Source organism: Callorhinus ursinus, unplaced genomic scaffold (genome assembly GCF_003265705.2).
Source record: "Callorhinus ursinus isolate GAN/ISIS: 27379988/994484 unplaced genomic scaffold, GSC_fseal_2.0 scaffold34, whole genome shotgun sequence".
Classification (NCBI taxonomy): Eukaryota; Metazoa; Chordata; class Mammalia; order Carnivora; family Otariidae; genus Callorhinus; species Callorhinus ursinus.
This window is the reverse complement of record NW_027397096.1, coordinates 1,953,952-1,967,815: the sequence shown is the minus strand read 5'-3', so window position 1 is coordinate 1,967,815 and position 13,864 is coordinate 1,953,952. Positions and strand designations below refer to the sequence as shown.

At 41.8% G+C, this 13,864-nt stretch overlaps 1 protein-coding gene across 3 annotated transcripts in view; it reads left to right on the top strand.

Moving 5' to 3' along the window:
- Positions 1 to 13,864, top strand: part of VPS53 (VPS53 subunit of GARP complex) — a 138,398-nt gene that overhangs the window by 1,711 nt on the left and 122,823 nt on the right. For 2 of the 3 annotated variants that reach the window (XM_025851565.2, XM_073879314.1), the window contains exons 2-4: positions 957 to 1,037; positions 9,305 to 9,354; positions 11,009 to 11,075. In XM_025851565.2, coding sequence (XP_025707350.1) covers positions 957 to 1,037; positions 9,305 to 9,354; positions 11,009 to 11,075 — 198 coding nt within the window. The remainder of the gene's footprint in view (positions 1 to 956; positions 1,038 to 9,304; positions 9,355 to 11,008; positions 11,076 to 13,864) is intronic. The other variant, XM_025851566.2, reaches the window with a different exon arrangement.

Here is a 13,864-nt window from a genome sequence, read left to right as displayed (position 1 = left end):
AGCCGAAGGCAGACGCTTAACCATCTGAGCCACCTAGGCGCCCCCCAAAAATTTTTTTAATCTATTTTTAAACCTTGATTCCTTGCTCCCTTGGCAACTGGAAATAACAAATTTCGTTTACTAAGCTGGTAATAGATAAGGTTTTCTCCATCATTAAGACCATTATTTACAACTACTATATGATATAAAAAATTGCCATAGTTATAGCAGGTTTATTTTTTTTAAACTTTTTATTTATTTATTCATGGGAGACAGAGAGAGAGAGAGAGGCAGAGGGAGAAGCAGGCTCCCAAGGAGCAGGGAGCCTGGGGCGGGACTCGATCCCAGAACCCTGGGATCATGACCTGAGCCGAAGGCAGACGCTTAACCATCTGAGCCACCCAGGCGCCCCCTCAACTGCTTTTATAATCTACCTTGTTATATGTTCTTCAAGTTGTAGCTTTTGAAGGGAGTTGTTTTTCAGAAGGCAGTATTCTTTCTTCTGTTAAAGAGGTAGACAGTTCCCGAAGGCAAGCTCCATTCCCTGACACTGTCTGAAGCATAAAAATTGCTTTGATGCATAGTGAATTCTAATGCTGAGACATCCCAGAGACATAGTGTGTAAGTCTTTTATCAAGGCTTCCCTAGTACAGTCATGTCATCAGCTAGTTTAATCTGATAATGGACAATGCCTGTTTATTTTTCCTTGTCCGTGGGATTTTGTTGATATCTGTGGAACTTGCCACTCTTGCACATTCTGTTAGTTGCATCAAGATGTTAAAATTACAGATGTTAGTGAAAATTAAAGATTTACTTTAACATATTTTACTGAGCAATTGTTGTGTTAGGCCTTATAAGATGAAAAAAGATACGTTTTTTGCCTTCAAAGAATTTACCATCCAGTAGGAAGGAAAGAAATAATACATAAAACAAGACAGAAAGATGACAGTTATTTTTAATCCCCTGTCTTTGTTTAGGTGTTTCCAAGCCAGGATCCTCTAGATCGAGCAGATTTCAATGCTGTGGAGTATATCAATACCCTATTCCCAACAGAACAAGTGAGTATAGAGTTTCCTTCATTTCAGTGGTTTCTGGCTCATCCTAAGTGTTATGATTGGTGTGTTATACTACACAATCTAAGGAGACTTGATAAACAAGTGAGAGTTAAATTCAGATCAAACCCATTGTAACCGACTGGAAGTGGAAGGTAGCTTATACCAAATACTGTTGTGTGAGAGTGAAATTCTTTGTATTGTGAGCATATTATTAGAAATTATACCTTTAGGGGCGCCTGGGTGGCTCAGTCGTTAAGCGTCTGCCTTCGGCTCCGGTCATGGTCCCAGGGTCCTGGGATCGAGCCCCGCGTCGGGCTCCCTGCTCCGCGGGAGGCCTGCTTCTCCCTCTCCCACTTCTCCTGCTTGTGTTCCCTGTCTCGCTGTGTCTCTCTCTGTCAGATAAATAAATACAATCTTTAAAAAAAAAGAAAAAGGAAGTATACCTTTAGCTTATAAGAGTCCTCCCACATTTTCCATAGTATATTGGAAAGTAGGAAGGATTTTTAAAGCTAACAGGGAAGAGTAGGAGTGAAGTGGACAGGATGACCCTAGAATCATACCACTATTTTCACTCCTGTTCTGAGATGTAAATTTTTAGACTTTATTTTTTACTTTGTTGTGTTGGGTGATTTGCCTATACAGATGAGTTTTTCTTACAAAACTGGTTTTTGGGTGTGTAGGTGAGAAGTAGATCAGAATTAGGAACAGCAGAGCTTGGGGCACTTGGGTGGCTCAGTCTGTTAAGCCTTCAACTCTTGATCTCAGGGTCCTGAGTTCAAGCCCCACTTTGGGCTTGTAGAGCCTGCTTTAAAAAAAAAGAAAAAAGAAAAAAAAAGCAGAGTTGGGAGGTCAGCGAGAGTTCTGCTTGTTTTTTCATTTATGAATTCAGCAAATGATCAGTGGGCACCTGTCAGGTATTATTGGTCACTGTGCTAGGAGCTGGGGACACAAAGATGAATAATGCCCAGTCCATGCCCCCTTGAAGTGTACATGATCAAGGTTGGGGGGAGACACTGGTGAATACTGGAAGAGAGGTATGCAATGGTTTAGTGAGGAATAAGGGAAGAGTTTTTCTTAAGAAAATCAAAACCTCAGAGAGGAGGCAGCCCTTCTGCCAAATCTTAAAGGAGTCATTCTTTCAGTTAGAGGCATTTATTAAGTGTCTACTAAGTGCCAGCACTGTTTAGAAACTGGAGAGAAGTGGTAAATGTGATGGGCAAGTTCCTGTTCTTGTGGAGTCTAGTGTAAGGAAGAAGGCAATAAACAGATCAACAAATACATATAAAAGAAATTATCAAGCGTGGTTGATGCTGTGGTAAAAAGCAGGCATAGCGATAGAATATGGCAGCATGGGGTGGGGGGCTTCTTTAGATGAGTGGTCAGGGAAGGCCTCCGTGAGGTACTTACCTATAAACCAAGACTTGATACCTGTGAAGGGGCCAGGCTTGTGGCAGGTCTGGTAGAACACTGTTCAAGGCAGAGTGAACCACTAGGTGAATCTTCCAGGATGACGGAAAGAAGGTCATTCTAAGCACAGGGCAAAGGCTCAGAGATGAGAAACAAAGTGCGCTCAGGGAGCATGGCTTCCTAGGAGATGGGGCTGAAGGGGTTGGCAGAGCAAGAGCCCTGAAGGGACTCTGTTCTCTGGGCTTGCAGACTCCAGTTTTGTGGATACCACACACCTCACAGTGGGTGAGGTTTTTCACTGGGCTAAATTTTAAGCTTGTATACCCTCAAAATATTATGCACATATCCTAGTACCGATCTTAAATAAATTGGGTTTTAGTAGTGTTTGTCATATAAATAATAAAAATAGAGGTTTTAATGTTTTCTCTTCACACTCTAATGGGCATTATTGCAAACCCCTTGGGGATGTGCACACCCTGCGCTGGAGACCATGACTCTAGGCAGTGGGTGTTCATTCGGGGACTCTTGTCAGAATCATGACTGGATCAGATTCACATTTTAAAAATTCCACCTGGCAGCAGTGCGGGGGTTGAACTGGGGGACGGCAGAACCGGAAGACAGGGAGACCAGTTAGCAGACCCCTGTGATGGATCACTTAAGAGGGACAGGGAGAACCTGAGTGAACACTGGGATGGAGAGAGCAAGATCGGAAAGCTATTTAGGAGTCAGAAGTCAGAATTTGCTGGTTGAAAGGACGTAGAGTCTAAAATTTCCTCACTTACTGAACAAAAAACACCTCCTCTGCCTAGTTCTCAAAGAAATTTGGGGCTAGAGGCTGAACAAGATAGATGTGGTCCTTACCAACATAGAGCTTCCAGTCTACCTTGATCGGTAGTAATTAAACCATTAACAGATTAACAGTAAGTTATTATGACTCTACAATGACTTGTTTGTATAATTATTATTACTTGTTGCTTGCTCTCAAAAGAGTCCTAAGTTCTGCTACAACTATAATAATAGTTAACATTTATTGGGCACACCAGACACCATTCTAAACATTTAATAGTAATATATTTACCACCTTGTTAACATGCTTTTTTTGTTGTTGTTTTGGGTTTGTTTTTTCTTTAAAGATTTTATTTATTTGAGAGAGAAAGAGATCACGAGCAGGGGGGATGGGTAGAGGGAGAAGCAGACTCCCCGCTGAGCAGGGAGCCCAACTCGGGATTTGATCACAGGACCCCGGGATCATGACCCAAGCTGAAGGCAGACGCTTAACCAACTGAGCCACCCAGGTGCCCCCAATATGCTTGTTTTATGATGAGAACAAGGAAGAACAGAGGGAGAAAGAATGCTCAGCGTAAATGTGATAGCAATGCCATGAAGAAAGCATGCTGAGTACTATGAAAACAGAGCACCCACTGCCTTACATATTAAGTCTGAGAGGTCCAGAAACACTTCACTGAAGAAATGGCATTTCAGTTGCATGTGATACACCAAACGAAGGATTTTGAACTTTGACTTCCAGCCTGCCAAGTGGGTGGATGTTGGCACCTTTACCCGAAGTTGGGAGTAAGAGGAAGAGTAGGCTTCAGTGGTGAATAGGGTAGGAGTAGGGTGTAAGAGTTAGCTAAGTTTTTAACATTTTTGGGCCATCCAGGTGGAAATATGTACTTGGATATTTGAGTCTGGAGCTCATAATCCCCATAATTGTTAATATTTTGGCACATATTCTTCCAAACTTTTTCTAACAGACATGTTAATTTTTTTAAATGAAGTTGGAAAAATGGTATGATTCTCTGTGATTGTCTTTGAAGTTTCACAGATAGCCTTTAGAGCGCATTGTTTTCTGTGAAAGGAATTCTAGGAATTAGCTAGAGATAGATCTGGGAACAACTGGTATAAAGACAGCAGTTTTAGTTGTGAAAATGTCATCTGCCCCACCCTATCAAGAAGGCTGACTCATCAAAGCAAAGATAACTGTTAGATTTGGAAATTATACAGGAAACCACCAGGTTCTTACTTCTTCCTGGTTTGTTTTTGTATGTATTTGATTTTAAATAACTGAAGGTACGGGGCATCTCCGTGGCTCAGTTGGTTAAGTGTCTGCCTTCGACTCAGGTCGCAATCCTAGGATTGAGCCCCGCGTTGGGCTCTCTGTTCAACAGGGAGCCTGCTTTTCCCTCTCCCTCTGCTCCTCCCCCTGCTTGTGCTCTCTTTCTCCCTCTCTGTCAAATGAATAAATAAAATCTTTAAAAAATAAAAATAAATAAACTACTGAAGGTAACAGTAAACATTTGTTATAACACAGATTCAGTTATATGTCTTATCTAATTACAACTCCATGTATATGATAATATATAGCAAAGTTTTTTTTCTTTTTTTTAAAGATTTTATTTATTTGACAGCAAGAGAGCACAAGCAGGGGGAGAAGCAGAAAGAGGGAGAGGGAGAAGCAGGCTCCCTGCAAAGCAAGGAGCCCCATGTGGGACGGGACTCAATCCCAGGATCCTGGGATCAGGATCTGAGCCAAAGGCAGATGCTTAACTGACTGAGCCACCCAGGCGCCCCGTAATGAAGTTTCTTAGCAAACTAAGAAAATTTATGACACAAGGTTATACCTTTATTTCTCCAATCCCAGATTTATATTTAGCAGTTCATTTTCCAACCCAGATTCCCACGGACCTTAATAAAAAGGTAATAGAAAATAGTGGCATGATTTAGAATTTCTTTCATCTCTTGCTAGATCTTGGGCAAATCCCACCTATATCATGGACCTACAGTAAATTCTTCTGAATCATGAGTTTAGAATATTTACAGTAGATGTCAGTATATTAAGAATAAAGTTAGTGTCACTCTAAGGAGGAGAAGGATGTGTATGTGGGTTCTATTGAGTAGCAGTTACTTGCAAGTCTGTGGTTGCCTGGAGGTATCTGCCTAGAGGCGAGGAGATCCCTAGATGTTTCTAACTCACTAGGTCCAAGTGGGAGGAACTCAGTTTTCTGTATTTAATAGGGCTAAAGAGTAGCCAGGTTTGGTAGCAATGATCTGGAAAACTTTTCTAGTCTCCTAGTAGAAAACTGAAGATAATCATTTGTCATGTTTTCACTAGAGGTTTGATTAGGAGAATCTAGATAAAATCTATTAAAAAATGAATATGAAACTAATAAAACTAAGAACTTTGAAAGAAGAGTCATGTGAAGCTGTTTTTAATGACCCCCAAAATGCTCTGAGTCTGTGTTGTTAAGTGAAAACAGTAAGATGCCAAATTGTCTATCATCCCAGTTTAATTTTTTTTAAGCCACATATTTGCTTAGAAGGAACAGTAGAAAGCAATATACCAAAATGCTAATGGTGATTATTTTCTAATGGAGGTACAGTGCGGAGTTCTGTATTTTCTGTAATTAGCAAGAATTGCTTTTAGATTCAGGAAAGACTTTCAGGGGCGCCTGGGTGGCTCAGTCAGTTAAGCAGCTGCCTTCAGCCCAGGTCATGATCTCAGGGTCCTGGGATCGAGCCCCGCATCAGGTTCCTGCTCAGCAGGGAGCCTGCTTCTCCCTCTCCCCCTGCTGTGCTCACTCTCTGTGTCAAATAAATAAAACCTTAAAAATAAAAAAAAAAGGAATCAGGGAATACTTTTCAATAACTAAAACATTTCTAAATGATAAAACTGTACAACCACATTATAACTAAACCAGATGGGTGACTCTCAAAGAGGAGATGTATCACCTCCAGCCAGGGTCACCAATCTGGGTTCTTCTTTGTTGTTTCTGAGCCTTCCTGCCTGGCATCTTTTTTTTTTTTTTTTTTAAGATTTTATCTGACAGAGAGAGACAGCGAGAGAGGGAACACAAGCAGGGGGAGCGGGAGAGGGAGAAGCAGGCTTCCCGCAGAGCAGGGAGCCCAACGCGGGTTTATTTATTTATTTTTAAAGATTTTGTCTCTTTGACAGAGAGAGACACAGCGAGAGAGGGAACACAAGCAGGGAGAGTGGGAGAGGGAGAAGCAGGCTTCCCGCCGATGCGGGGCTCAATCCCAGGACTCCGGGATCATGACCTGAGCCGAAGGCAGACGCTTAACGACTGAGCCACCCAGGCGCCCCTAAAAGTTAACATTTTTAAATAGTTCTTTTTAAATACCAAAACAAAAAAATGTTTTTAAAGGAACGGGTTCCAGCAGAGATAGTCAATGTAGGGACTGTTATGCCCAATTTACACGTGAGGAAGTATAAATTCAGAGAGCCTAAGCAGCTTGCTCTCTGAACACGGGGCAGGTTTGTAATGCAGAGCTAGGCCAAATCTAGGTCCTCCGAGAAACTCAGCTGTTACCACAGTGGTGACTTACACCCAGGCTGGTTTCAGAGTGACTTGACAGCAGATCCCTCAATTAAAATAACTTCTGTTTTCTGAGAGTTATCTTCACCTCAGGTGGATTTCTGAAAATTCTGAGTAACCATTGCCTTTGTCAGAACAATAGACAAGATGTAAATGGCCTGGTCTGACATCTCAAACACTGGAGACCTGGTTCTTGGCAGGCTCCTGGCCTCCTCCTGCCACTAGAGGTTGCTGGTAGCAATTTATAAACACAATTCCTATATCACCCCCCGATTCCTTCTCAGGTAAAATATCTGTTGAGGGAAAGGGAAAGAGGAGTTATAAAGTTGTATTTTGACAACTTGAGTTAAAATGGTGCTATAAAATTGTACTATCTCTATTCCACTAGGGGGCACCATTTCCTCGCATTTTCTGCTGGATAAGGTTGGAAATAGTCCATTTGTTTTTGTCATTGTCTTAAAAGTAGAAATAATGTTATTATAATTACAGTAGCAATGTATAACCAGTTGTAGAGCAATTAGTAAATATGTATAGGCAAAAAGAAGAAAAAATTAAAATCCTTTTCTTAGATTACAACTACTGCTACTGATTTTGTAGTTTACAGCTACTAGTATAGATTACAAAGCTACCAGTGTCTATCCTTCCAGACATTTTTTCTAATGGACCTACAAACTCAGAAAAAATAGATTGATTTATTTATTGAAATATAATATATTGTAGACACGTACATAAATCATAAGTATACAACTTGATGAATTTTCACAAAATGATTACAGCCATGTAATCACCATTCAGATCAAGAAATAAGACACTAGGGGTGCCTGGGTGGCTCAGTCAGTTGAGCATCCAACTCTTAATTTTGGCTCAGGTCATGATCTCAGGATCCTGGGATTGAGCCCTGTGTGGGGCTCTGTGCTCAGCTTGGAGTCTAAGATTCCCTCTCCCTCTCCCTGCCCTCGCTCCTGCGCTTTCACACTCTCTTGCTCACTTGCTCACTTGCTCGCTCGCTCTCTCAAATAAATAAACAAATAAATAAAATCTTAAAAAAGGAGGGGCACCTGTGTGGCTCAGTCAGTTAGGCGTCCAACTCTTGGTTTTGGCTCAGGTCATGATCTCCTGGTTGGGAGATCCAGCCCTGCATTCGGCTCCATGCTCAGTGGGGAGTCTGCTTCCCCTCTCCCTTTGCCCCTCTTCCTGCTTGTGCACTCTCTCTGTAAAATAAAAAGAAAGAAGACATTAATACAACTTCTTTAAATTTTTTAAAAAGATGTATCTATTTGAGAGAGAGTGTTGTGGGGGCAGAGGGAGAGAATCTCAGAGAATCTCAAGCAGACTTCCCGCCGAGGGCAGTGCCCACCCTGGGGCTTGATCTCAGGACCCTGAAATCATGATCTGAACCAAAATCAAGAGTTAGGCACTTGGGTGCCTGGGTCTCAGTTCTTCAGCATCTGCCTTCAGCTCAGGTCATAATCCCGGGGTCCTGGGTTTGAGCCCCACATCAGGCTCCCCATTCTGCAGGAAGCCTGCTTATCCCTCTCCCACTCCCCCTGCTTGTGTTCCCTCTCTCGCTATGTCTCTCTCTGTCAAATAAATAAATAAAATCTTAAAAAAGAGTCCAGCACTTAACCGACTGAGCCACCCAGGTGCCCCTATCTTTAGATGGACCCTTCTTGCCTCCTCATAGTAACTACCTTCTTCAGAGATAATGTCACTATGCTGCTGGCTTCTTTTTTTTTGTTTTTAAGATTTTATTTATTTATTTGACAGAGACACAGCGAGAGAGGGAACACAAGCAGGGGGAGTGGGAGAGGGAGAAGCAGGCTCTCCGCTGCTGCTGCTGGCTTCTAACATGAGAGAATAGTCTCATTCATTTTTGAACTATATGGAGTCATACAATATATGCTCTTGTGTCTGGCTTTTTTTGGTGCAGAATTATATTAGTAAGATTTATCCTTGTTGTTTTGTGTTGTAGTCACTTGTTTTTGTTTCTGTATTTTGTTTTATGAATTTGTCACAATCCTATATACCAGGGATTGGAGAACTTTCTATAAAGGGCTGGATAGTAAGTATTTTAGGCATTGTGGACCATTCTGTCTCTATTGCAACTATTCAGCTCTACCTTTGTAGCTCAAAGGCAGCTGTAGATATTATGTAAATGAGTGGGCATGACTGTGTTCCAATAAAACTTTATTTACAAAAAATAGATACCAAGCTGGAATTTGCAGTAGTTGCCAACAACTGCTATACTTTTTTTTTTAGATTTAATTTGTTTATTTATTTATCTATTTAGAGAGCAGGGGGAGGGGCAGAGGGAGAGAGAGAGACTCTCAAACAGACTCCCCCCTGAGTGCAGATCCCGACATGGGGCTGGATCTCTGTTTTTGTTTGTGTGTTTTTTTTTTTAAATAAAATTGTATCACACTCTGATGAAATTTTTTGAGATAAATAGTCTTGATAGCTCATCATTTCTGTAAAAAGAGGAATTCTAGAAAGTGAAATAATAGCTGTCACTTTCCTTCTTTATCGTAGTCTCTGGCAAACATAGATGAAGTTGTGAACAAAATTAGACTGAAAATAAGGTAAGTCACACCATATGATTATTAAAAATTAATGAAAAGTATGCTGTTAATTTAGTTAATCACATTCTGGATTACACTTACCTGTTAAAACACTGAAATCTCAAGTTTGCTGTTTATGACAATTTTTTTAAAAATAATTCTTTTATCTGGGTTTGCATATGAACCTCATGGCAAAGAATTTGATTCTTTCATCAGTCTTCAATTATTTATAAGTAGGGAAGGAAGCTTTAACCATTCAAAATGGTTGGTCATAAAAGGGGGCAAAAGCATTTCTACTGTATTTTTAATAGTTTTATTTCCTTAGCAGATTTACCTTTTTTTGTACTCCCAAGGCTTAGGTAGAAGGATGGGCATATACATGTATCCCTTGGCACGTACCAGCTAACAGGATGGTCAGATCTGCTGGTTGGCATTTGTGGTAGCCCAAGATTAAATGTTGTGATTGGGGCACCTGGGTGGCTCATTCGTTAAGCATCTGCCTTCGGCTCAGGTCATGATCCCAGGGTGCTGGGATCAAGCCCTGCATCGGGCTCCCTGCTCGGCGGGAAGCCTGCTTCTCCCTCTCCCACTCCCCATGCTTGTGTTCCCTCTCTCGCTGTCTCTCTCTGTCAAATAAATAAATAAAATCTTTAAAATAAATAAATAAATAAATGTGATTAATCTAGGATGTGCTTGTCAGAGTTAGCCATCAAGTGTCCTTCCTCCCTAGTAGCCTTTTTCTGGTTTATCTACGTCTGGATTTCCAGTTTTGATATATGGCAAATGGTCAATGTCTGTTCACTGTAATTGATATTATAGTGGTTGATGTCATTACTTCAAATACAGTTTTTTTGGGTTTTTTTGTTTGACTTTTGATGAGGAGAAGCCTTCATTTGAATCCAGGGGATGATTTCTTTTTCCCTTACAAGCTTTGGGTCTTTCAGTGAAGACCTTTGCCATGAATGTATTGTTTAGTTGGACGCCTCTTGTTGTTTTGGTGGACTTCAGCTGTAACAATCCTAGTAGAGACTGCTAAGTTGTCCAGGATTTGCACAGAAAATGGGAATTCCCTAATGATCCCCAAATCACTGCAGACTGGTTATTTTCAGCTTTCTCCCAACATACCTTTAAAAGACCCTTTATATGAAAAATGAAATTGATCTAAATTTCTCTGGTTGAGGTGCCACTAAATGGTCGCTGTGGGAGCCAGAGGTCACAGACCCATGTACCACACAGCTTGCACAATCAGGGTCCAGAGCGTGAAGCACTGATGTCATGTGGCACTCTAGCTCCTTAACCCTTTAAGGTTTCTGAGGAAATTACTGAGGATTTTGTGTGGGGTAATTTGAATTTTCTGACTTGTTCCCATAAAGTTTCAGCAACATCGTCATCCCTGGTTTTCTCCATTGAAAAATACTAAACGTTACATTGGCCCATTTGGACAGCTCTGAATATTAAGAGTAGCCTTTTTAAAAGACAAAGACTCAGTCTGTGCTGGCCTTGGCTTCTCACACTACTCTTGCTGTCTTCCTTTTATCGCTCTGACTTGTTCAGTTTTCTGGACAAGTAGTTGCAACCAGCAGAAGTTGACGGGTAAGTTATCACCTCTTTTTCTTTTGGTCACCCTAGAATGGAGGTTGTTTTAATGATTCTTATCCTTTAACTTTTTCACTAGGAGACTGGATGACAATATTCGAACTGTTGTAAGAGGTCAAACAAATGTGGGGCAGGATGGCAGGCAAGTAAGTAACTTATTCATACTCTCCAGATTTCTTCATGACCCAACAACCAAATGACCAAAATGTTGATCCGCCTGCTTGTAGAGAGCACTTCCTTACTGAGGCGTTCCACACGCAGCAGGAAATGTGTCTGCCTTGTCCCACTAATACCAGACCAGCAGTGAGCTCTCGCTCAGTGTCTGCACAACCAGGAGCATACACAGCTCGCCCAGGCCAAGGCCGCACAAGCCCAAGTGAGAAAACCGAAGCTGCCTTGTCTTTCTCCTCAGTGGCAGACGTATATTCATTTCAAAGTTTTATAGTTCTTTTTGCTCCTGACTAAGGAGGGCGGTTGCAAGGGAATGAAGGTGGAAGGGAGTGTATGGGGTGGAGGGATTCGTCAGCGACCAAGGGGCCAGACGTTATCTCTTCACCATTTTCCTTTCTATTTGGATTCTATTCTGTTTAGGCATCGTATTTCAAAATCTGCTCGTAACACAGGTGCTGTGCACACCTTTTGTAGTCTTCCTCTCAAGCCGTGTCTACTCTTCCTTTCAGCACTGAGTCAGGTCGCCATGTGCCCCCGTAGTAGCTTCAGTTCTGTTATTTGTCCTCTTTGACATTTTGTAGTGCAACTCATTTCTTAAAATATACATTGTGCTACCCAAATTTGGGGGGAAAGGGAGGTGTCATCCTACAAATAAATGTCCTGATCTCGCATACTCCTGTTTCTCCCACTAGGAGCTTACCGGTGTTAGGAGTCTTTTTCTTTTTCTTTTACATTTTTAGTTTTATCCATGTCCCTATTTCTCCTACATTTTGTGGCTTTCTTTTCCTCCTAATAATCATCTTCCATTGGCCTGTTTGTAAGTATCTACCTTCTTCCTTGCTGTCATCATCATCAGTATTTCTTGTAGACGTATTAGTTTCCTATAGCTGATCCAATTTCCTGGTCCCTGCGTGGTTCTTAGTCCTTATTGCTTTGTTTTTGTCATTTAGGCTTCTCCCATGAAGCACCACTTCACAGGTGAGGCCTGTGTACATGGGGCCCTGGGAGGTAATAAAGAGTAACAATGTAGGGGCGCCTGGGTGGCTCAGTCATTAAGCATCTGCCTTCAGCTCAGGTCATGATCCCGGGGTCCTGGGATTGAGCCCCGCATCGGGCTCTCTGCCGAGCGGGAAGCCTGCTTCTCCCTCTCCCACTCCCTCTGCTTGTGTTCCTCTCTCGCAAGAGTAACAAGATAGTTTGCAAACACTCCAACCTCCTTCTGCCCTTTAGCTTTCCTCCTATATGTCTGGCCGTGTCATCTACCTCTTCAAAAACCTCAGTGGATTCTGTCTACCGAATTAAATCCAAATTTCTTTGCTTGGCTTTCAAGGCCTCAATCTGCCTTTCCAATTTTGCATCCTGCTGAGATCCATACATACAGAAGACTCAGTGCTCTACAAGCATGCCCTGTGCTTTCTGAACCCATGTACTTTTTGCCTAAAATTTTCTCTCTCCTTTTCTTCTAGTAACTTCATCTCAAAATCTTACCTAAGGCCCAGCTCAAATACGACTTTCTCCATGAAATTTTCTGTTTAGCTCACCTGGACATACAAAAGGAATCAGAATTTTAGACGTAGAGGGGACTTGGAACTCATTCTACAGAAGAGCAGATTCATCCTGATATCCCTCAACTAGATGTATATCCTTTCTGCCCGCCCACAAACTCCCAGGCCTATGCCCATACTTTCCATTTGACTTTCATGGCCTCCTCTGACTTACTAGTGAACACATCTTGTCTCCTTGACTAGTTTATAAGTTCCTTGAGGCAAGAACTGAATCGTCTTTATCTCTGTATTTCTCTCAACACATAGTTCACATGCAGTAATTTTATTCAACTGTATTGAATATTTGGTCTGTGTGAGACTAAAATAAACAAAATCCCTTTACCATAAAACATCATTATGATCAGTGTGTGTCCCCATAAAGCTGTTGAGAGCCTGATTTGTGTGTGACTAGTCCTGAATGACTACTATTTGAAATAATAACACAACTATTTAGTGTGATTAAGCCTGCGCTCAGAGTGGCTCATGAAAATACTTACAGGAGTCTCAGGTAGTTCAAATTCCAAGAATGGGAAAATAATGTGAATGAGTCATCAGGATTTTTTGTTGGGTCATGCTATGTATGTTTTAACCTGTGGTCACAAACTAGCAGTAGTGGAGAGTCGGGCCCCAAATTAGACAGCAGGCAGGAACGTTGGCCTTCCCCACCTTCCCATATTAATAGGTTACAGGTTGCTGCAGCAGGGCAGGTCGTGTTTCAGAGAGCAAGACCACATTTTCAAGAATGTTTAGATAGCATTTCAATCTGTGGTGGAGTTTTGTGTTCGTCTCCTTAGAATCCAGACAGAAAGGAAGCCCAGAAGAAATAATTGCTTTTCCTGTCATCCCCTCCATCTGTCTTTTCCAGCAGTTTGTAACACAAGCTGAGGTCGAGACTTTTTTTTTTTCCAGGGAGCTTTTGGGTCCCATCCTTCTCAACTCCAAGGGGTAAAAGTCTTGCTGTCCAGCCCCGGCTGGCTGGTGGTTTGCTGAAGAGAGACTCTTATTTGACTGGCACAGACTTGGGAGAGTTACAGATGTTCCAAAATACCGACTTTTATAGGTCAAGAGGCCCCAGATTCCCCTCTTCCCTGGAATAGAGGAAAAGTCCGCCTTCAGAACTTATTACCTAAGCTTCTGAGGAACACTCGGGAGGAGGGCAATATTATGGATCGAAGGACATTGCATCTTGATTATGTTCAACCAGAACTGATGTGCTTTTT